This window comes from Spea bombifrons, chromosome 13 (assembly GCF_027358695.1).
Source record: "Spea bombifrons isolate aSpeBom1 chromosome 13, aSpeBom1.2.pri, whole genome shotgun sequence".
Taxonomy (NCBI): Eukaryota; Metazoa; Chordata; class Amphibia; order Anura; family Pelobatidae; genus Spea; species Spea bombifrons.
The window spans coordinates 28460996-28468096 of record NC_071099.1 but is presented as its reverse complement, the minus strand read 5'-3'; the positions used below and the strand labels follow the sequence as shown (position 1 = coordinate 28468096).

The following is a 7101-nucleotide window of genomic DNA, read 5'->3' as shown; positions in this document are numbered from 1 at the left end:
GATTCCTTAATTTTTATATTTACATACATAAATTACACCTTAAAAAGGGGCCTCTGCGCCCACAACCAAAGGCATTATTATATAAATAAAAAGGTAAAACAAAGGAAATCATGTTGTCTGAATGTTGTAATAACTTTAATGTATTTAGCATTTTACAGAAGTCTGGTTAAAAATGCAGATTCTAAATCCCCCCATTCCCTCAGACAGCTGGTAAAACACTTTCTGCAAGAGGATTGTTTATAGAGACCGATCGGCTTAGCTGTCCGATATTAGCGACTGTTTGCACAAACGACAGGGAAAAAAACAAAAATTAAGCCAAAGATTTTCTTGCAACTTCTCACATCATTCCTTACAATTTTGGGCGCTCCTCTCCTTAATGGGCAGGGGGTGCCCTCAGTGTCTCCTCGCAACGGGCTGGTAAGATCTGACCGCGTGGACGCGCCAGTTAGTTGGCTTTGGCGCGGAGCTGTGCTCTCTTGCCTGTGACGGCCTGGAAACCAGTTTTGATGCTGGCCACGGAGCAGCGCGAGTGGCAGGTCTCACACTGTAGGAAATATAACCTTGTGTCCTTTTGTAGAATGGTATCGGGCGACCGACAGGTGTGACAAGTCACATACTCCTCTGCAAGAAAAGTATTCGGGCAACCGATTTAGATACAATGAAACCACAAGAAACATTTACACATCTCTGTCCACCGATCTGTGCAAAGAGTAAATATCCCACTGGGGTCTTTGTAGACTGCTTGGATCTCTTGCAACTAAAAAGGTATCCCCCCAGTGGTGTCATGATGAAGTCACTGGGCTGCTTTGTTTTTAGTTTTAATATTTTTTTGACAACGCATAGGATGTAATCATGCATCATGAATCTTTAACGCACGGTCCTTAAAGAGGTACTATTACATCATTAAAGTTATTAAAGGGCCAGTGAGTTCTGCAAAGTTCATCCTGTTTAAAGTTATACAAGAGTCTATTGTGCGTCATGCCATATTTACATTTTATTAGTATCTCTAAAAGCCACAACAAACTAGACTTACTGATATATCTTCTGAGGACATTTTCAATTTGCTTCTGCTGGAATCTGCCTTTGATTACTAACTGGTTGTTACCATCTATGGATCCACTGGCAGGGAAGAAAGGAAAAGCAAAATCAGCACAACGTAGACTAAACAATTCCTAAACCAAACGTTACATGCATTATGAAGAGTGAGCCTGGCTCTACATTATTCAAAGTAAGTCAGGGACGTGAAATATTTCAGATCTCCTACCACCAGTTTAGTCAATAAAACTGGAGCTTATTTATGGTAGAATTCGCAGGACTTCAGTATTCATTGTGAAGGGCCAACACTGGTAACAAGAAAAGCTGAGCTGGCCCTGTACAATGCATAATTCAACAGCCGAGGGAGATTCTGGTTTAGATCTGCATTCAACCAGCCAAGCTCTTTGGGGTAAACAGTCTGTCACATTAGCATTGGAGGGAAACATCAGTTTGAAAAACTACCAAGCTACCCTTACTTAACCACCTGGCAAGAGTGAGCTATGGTATAAAAAATAAAGATATATATAATACTGAAGACAACGATGCCCAGCGTTAATGAAATGTGCTGCTGCTCTCTTATAACCATGAAGGCAGTAATAATGCCGGAGGCCGTTGATGTAACAATAATTGATGTTTGATTCTCTTAGTTTCTAGGCATAAGTATCTTACTGAATAAACATCCCAAGTGGTACAATGGAAAACCATTTACCTTGTTCCCAATTCAGCTAGGAGGAAAGCCAGGAGATGTTTTGGCTGACGATGTAATCTGAAAACAGACAAGAACGTCATATTAAAGAAATGTAGGCAAATTTAGCAAGTGGACAATCACACTGATGTAGAAATCACTCACAGTTTGCAGATATCAGTGAAGTTCACAAAGGAGGTCTTCTTTGTTCCTACTCTGACCACCTGAGGTGGCTTCATGACAAATTTCCTCTTCTCTCCAGCCACCATGTCTGGGTTTTTCTCACGCATGATGTTAAACACTCTGTTTAGTAGCTATAAAAAGGTAAAATAATGTTTAATACAGGCTCTAGACTGATTTACCAAAGTTACAGCCAAAATGGTCTTCATATAAGTCTTTGTAAACAATACACCATATCCAGAGCAGGTGAGATTAACAAATACAAAAACGTATTATGTTTCTTTATTTACTCAATTACAAAACAAATGAATCCAAGGTGGACATTTTCCACTAGTAAAGTATAAGCTTGTCCTATCTGCGTGTTGCGTTAAGCCAGACCATAATTACATCAGGTTCAAATAAAATAATAAACTGTCAAATAATAATAAAAAAACAAGCTCTCCATTGTGTTTGTTCAGTAAATTGCACACATCCAAAAATTCTTAAAGTGTGCCACACAACACGAAGTCCCAAACAGAAGAGGTCTTGTAGTGCTTTCTGTGTAAGGTCTGGAACTAGGCAGACTACGTGGGCCAACAGAATATTATTATCCATTCAACTATAGCCCTGGGTATTTTATTTACTTAGCCACAAAAACATTTGGAAGGATCTCTCACCTCATCGTATGTATAGTCCCTTTCTGTGCCTGCCCATGCAGGACCAAGCTGGGAACTGAAGGATATTCCATCATCTTTCTTGTTATCTTCTTCTTCAAAAGCTGAACAACAACATGTGAAGCGTTAGATGTTTCTGTGCCAATCATCACATACATTATTCTTCAAACACCTCCCTCTATATTTACCTTCATCTTTGTCAAGCATATCGTCTTCCTCTGGAAACTTCACATTTTTCTTTTTCTTCTTTTTGCCCAGCATGATATCCAGATCATCTTCTTGGGATTCTGTGGCTTCCTGGACTTCAGTCTCAATTTTGAGATTCTGTGACAATATTGTAGGGATTTAAGATTCATGGCAGCAGCAGCACAATTATTAATATGATTATTTACGCAATAATGGAGAAGCCAGTGTTTACTCCCGCACCTTAACAGCCTCTTCCGCTTCATCCAGGTCAAATTTTTTGGTTTTCTTTTTCTTCTTCTTCTGATTCAAGAAATTCAGGTCATCTAGATCATCAGGGGCATCTATAGCAGAGAGAACATTTTTAGTTTTTGTATGACCATTAACTTACCCTGTCCCACCTAGAAGGGGTAGTGATTTACCGTACTCGGGTTTAATGTTGAAATATCTCAGCATGGGCAATAACCCTATGTGCTGTTGCACTGAAGATACGATCTTGTGGACAGATTAAAAGCGACTTGCTTCAATAGTTTTAAGGAGGCTTTAAAGAAAGCATTATTTAGAATGTAAAAGGAACAAGGGTATAGATTGCCCTACACAGAACCACAACCTACAGCTGAGAGGCCAGTTTGGACTGGAGTCAGTACTGATCTTATTCTTATCAGGAGGGGAGCAATGAGAGCTGGGGCTAAGTGTCCCCAGAAATAGCTAAAGCATCAATCAACCTAAATAAAAAGTACATTTGTGGGTCTGATGGATGATTTGGCTCAGAATTTGGCTTGGTTTCCGCTCTGACCTTTTTTCCTGTAAGCCTCGTCGTCTGCCTCCACATCCCTGTCTTCCTGGGGCTCTGGTTCGACCTCTTTGGTCTCCGGGACCTGAGTCTCCTCTGTCTGTGGCTCTCCCCCTTCTTCGTCCAGCATGAAGGGCTTCTTCTTCTTCTTTTTCTTCCTGGACATGGTGGGGTCGAAAATCATCTGCAAAGGACAGATGAACATTGTAACGAATGCCCTTACAATACTATATATATTTAATATGTGTATAGTAAAAGAACCGGGGTACCATATAATATATAGAACAAACTTCTACATTTTAAGCCCTAAAACGAACCTGTCATCATACACAAAGCAATGCGTCACGCTACAGAGGGTAAAACTGTTACCTATACATTGTGCTGAACATTTTAATGGGTGAAATGTAAGCTCAAAGCCTTCATATCCATTCCATCACAGACAGCATAGACATGAAATCATAGCCTCCTGTTGGGATGCGAGTGCACATACAAGCACCGCCTCAGTAACAGCATGCTATGAACACGCAGAGGTCCGCGGGTGCACACGCAACCCTTTCCAGACGGTCCCAGAATCGCATGGGCGCGCGGCATATGCCAGGGCACATTTCCGCCATTTTATAATTTGCCATCGTTTTTACAGGCGATGAAGCAGACGGGTCCCAGAAACAGACCGAGCTCTAGAACAAGATGGAATTCTAGAAGGAAGATTCATCGCAGCAGCGTTAAGCTTTAGCACATTTATCATAACTACCGACAGCTTGTGCCTTTTCTTTTCAGCCATTGCTTTGGAGACTAACATATGGACAAACTCCTGTTTATCTAATCTCGTAAAGGTGTCCTCAATCAACAAGAGTCAGCAATTTAGCAAGAAGGAAGGCTCCTGAGGACACACAATGACCGCTCACGCAGTATACATGTGGGGGTTCCCAATACATATATGTACCAGGCATCTATATGAAGACATTCATTTAGTGGATTGAACTGTGAAGCTTAGGAAGAGTTCTTTGTTATTGAAATTTTGGGCAGACACTTCTACAGGTTTATAAGGAACCAGTTTTAAACATTAGCTTCTTGGGTATCAAAAAAGGATTTTCTCTGAGTCAAAGCCGAGTTTAATCTGAGCCGCGATCTCCCGTAATAAAACCTACCTTTCATCTTTTCTACGATATAACGCCCGGATCTATTTAGAGGCATTTTAATAAAGAGAGAGAAGCCGGTTTCCTTTCACTGTTGAAAAGGAATCTTTTTCCCCTCTGCAGAGGTCTTATAGAGAAGTAAGTACTCCAGGCACAACACGAGATAAAACCAGGAGCCAGCAATGTACACAAGCCGATGATCAAGTACAGTAGCCAAAGCTTTGGGTTTATACAACAAAAAAACTATACATTTACAGGAAGCTGGGGGTTAAATAGCCCTCATGGCTCCTAATTACAATGTTGCAAAAGTAATCGTGATATCACACAACACACCCAGCCAGCTTATCTGAGTGATACAGATGACTTAGCACGGTGTATACAGTATATATTCGGGCGATGCTATATACATCACGTACAGTTATGATAAAAGCCGGCAGGCCGAGACCATATTTACCAGGAAGGCCGAGTATATGGGGGAAGCGCGGTGCTCGTTCCTAACCCACCCGAGTTCTGCGGGTTATTTACCACAGGCCCAACCGGGTCTGAATTGCCGGTTCATTGGCGGGCTACACCCATCATGCTCAGGCTGTGTGTGGGCCCAGGGCGCCACTTCCTTAATACTACACCATGCGTTGTCCTCGCCCCTCCACGACACTCATTTACCCCTATCGCGACCTGCGCCCCCTCAACCATAATCCAGGCCCCGGCTGTGTGCCTCAGCACATTCTGTTGTAGGCCGGGGCCCTGCTTTGCTATGGGCCCGCGCACATGTCCCGCTGCCCTCGTGTTTCCCCGCCGTCACTTCTCACCTCGTCTCCGGACATCTTGTCGTTAGGTTAGATAATTATTACTTCAACTCTTGTCCGCACAGCCCACTAGCGTTTGTTCGATCCTCGGTCTGTTTCCCGGTATCTCCGCTTCGACCGGTCTCTCTTCTTACATCAGCCACAAGCGTTTCCTTGCCGGCGCATGCGCACTATATTACGTGCCGCGTCACAAGAAAAGCGACTAGGGAGAGTTAGAAACACCCAAGACGCAATCCTGCTCTACGTCTGTGTCTCCATCAGAGAAGCTACGCGTTTAGAGTTTAAAATCGCGCACTCCTGATAATTGCTCACTTTTGGACATGTATGTCCTTATACATTTTATCATTATTTTTTGCTGGTTCTTTTAATAACGGCCTAGCTGTTTTTGGTCCATGACCGAGCACTGACTATTTGACTCACTTGATTTAGACTCCACCCACATTGTAAGAGTTGCCATATCAGCAAAATCCATTGAATTTAGTGTTTGTAATGTATTTTGTATACACCCGATACCCCTCAATGGTTTTTATCGTTTTACAAAGATTAAGATACAGGTACACAGGCAAAATATAATGTGCCGCAAACCACATAACATCTCACATAAGATCTAATGAAATGGCTGGGCTAACCTATTCAGTATTCCATTAGAGTGAAAGAATAGAAGAGGAAGATCGCAGACATCCCTGAAAAAGAGAATGAGATACCTGGGGGTATGATGAAGGAGTACCGCACCTGGGAAAACAAAGGACGACAGTCCACCGCTTTCTTGCAGTGAACCTTCTCCCAAAAGCGACGATTAAAGAGCCACACCGCCACATATGTCAGCACTCCGAGTTAGAAGTCAGAAGATTCTTGCCATCTGTGTGGGAACCCTGTACCATAAAGTTAAACGCTTTAATAGGCATTCTATATTACACTTTGCTTAATTTTGGATTTATGCAATTTTTTGTTTGATCATTTGATAACTATAATTGAATTCTCAGTCCTTTCTTAAAATTGTTCTCACAACTTCATTTATTGAATGTGAGACCTATCCACATGTATAAAATTGAGATTTGGTAACTTAGCACTTAGGGTGGAGAATAACTTCTTCTTAAGACATTACATGGGAGGAAAGGTGTGAACCCATCACACATAATTATATACAGATCCAGACACTGGGGGGGGTACAGTCAGGGCCGGACTGGGACTGAAAAGCAGCCCTGGAAAAATTTGGAGACCAGCCCCATATAGTTTATCTCACGGTGAAGCTCTTATACCCACACGCACCCCTTATACATACCCGCGTCACACTATGTGCCATTCTTTTTATCTCATTATTTGTATTAAAATGCCAGAAAGCAAAAGTGTTAAAAGGCCCTAATAAATGAAATACATTACACAGAATGGGATCAAAACATTTACTACTGCGAACATTTTTAGATGAAAGAGTTCCATTTTATTCAGTGGAACAAAACACTGATCACATTATTATTCACGATATTCTGGTAAGAAACTTTTATTTCTTTATTAATTCATGTAGACTATTTTTTTCCATATTTAATAAAAGCTATGATTGAGACATGTAGGGGGTTAAAAGGCATATCATGGGACAGAGTGGCATTTAGTGGGTATAAGGCATTCATGGAGG

General features: G+C 41.6%; 1 protein-coding gene and 1 long non-coding RNA gene across 2 annotated transcripts; one reads left to right on the top strand and one right to left on the bottom strand.

Annotated features, from left to right (window-relative positions):
- Positions 1-113: 113 nt before the first annotated feature.
- EIF2S2 (eukaryotic translation initiation factor 2 subunit beta) lies at positions 114-5672 on the bottom strand. Its single transcript, XM_053452975.1, has 9 exons — positions 5475-5672; positions 3533-3713; positions 2980-3080; positions 2742-2877; positions 2557-2657; positions 1886-2034; positions 1745-1801; positions 1034-1119; positions 114-621 (listed from the first exon to the last, which is right to left on the bottom strand). Exons 1-9 carry the CDS (start codon positions 5487-5489, stop codon positions 446-448), a joined length of 1002 nt encoding a protein of 333 aa, XP_053308950.1. The 5' UTR covers positions 5490-5672; the 3' UTR covers positions 114-445.
- Positions 5673-5692: 20 nt separating this feature from the next.
- LOC128471117 (uncharacterized) lies at positions 5693-6216 on the top strand. The gene is made up of 2 exons (XR_008346095.1): positions 5693-5793; positions 6120-6216. It is a non-coding gene; the product is annotated as an uncharacterized LOC128471117 (long non-coding RNA).
- Positions 6217-7101: the final 885 nt, after the last annotated feature.

Bases quoted from the DNA above. Each gene is read 5' to 3' on its own strand.
- EIF2S2 (XM_053452975.1), bottom strand. The intron at 2,878-2,979 runs GTGCGGGAGTAA...ATATTGTCACAG, and splicing joins AAGCGGAAGAGGCTGTTAAG to AATCTCAAAATTGAGACTGA. The intron at 2,658-2,741 runs GTAAATATAGAG...GTTGTTGTTCAG, and splicing joins TATGCTTGACAAAGATGAAG to CTTTTGAAGAAGAAGATAAC.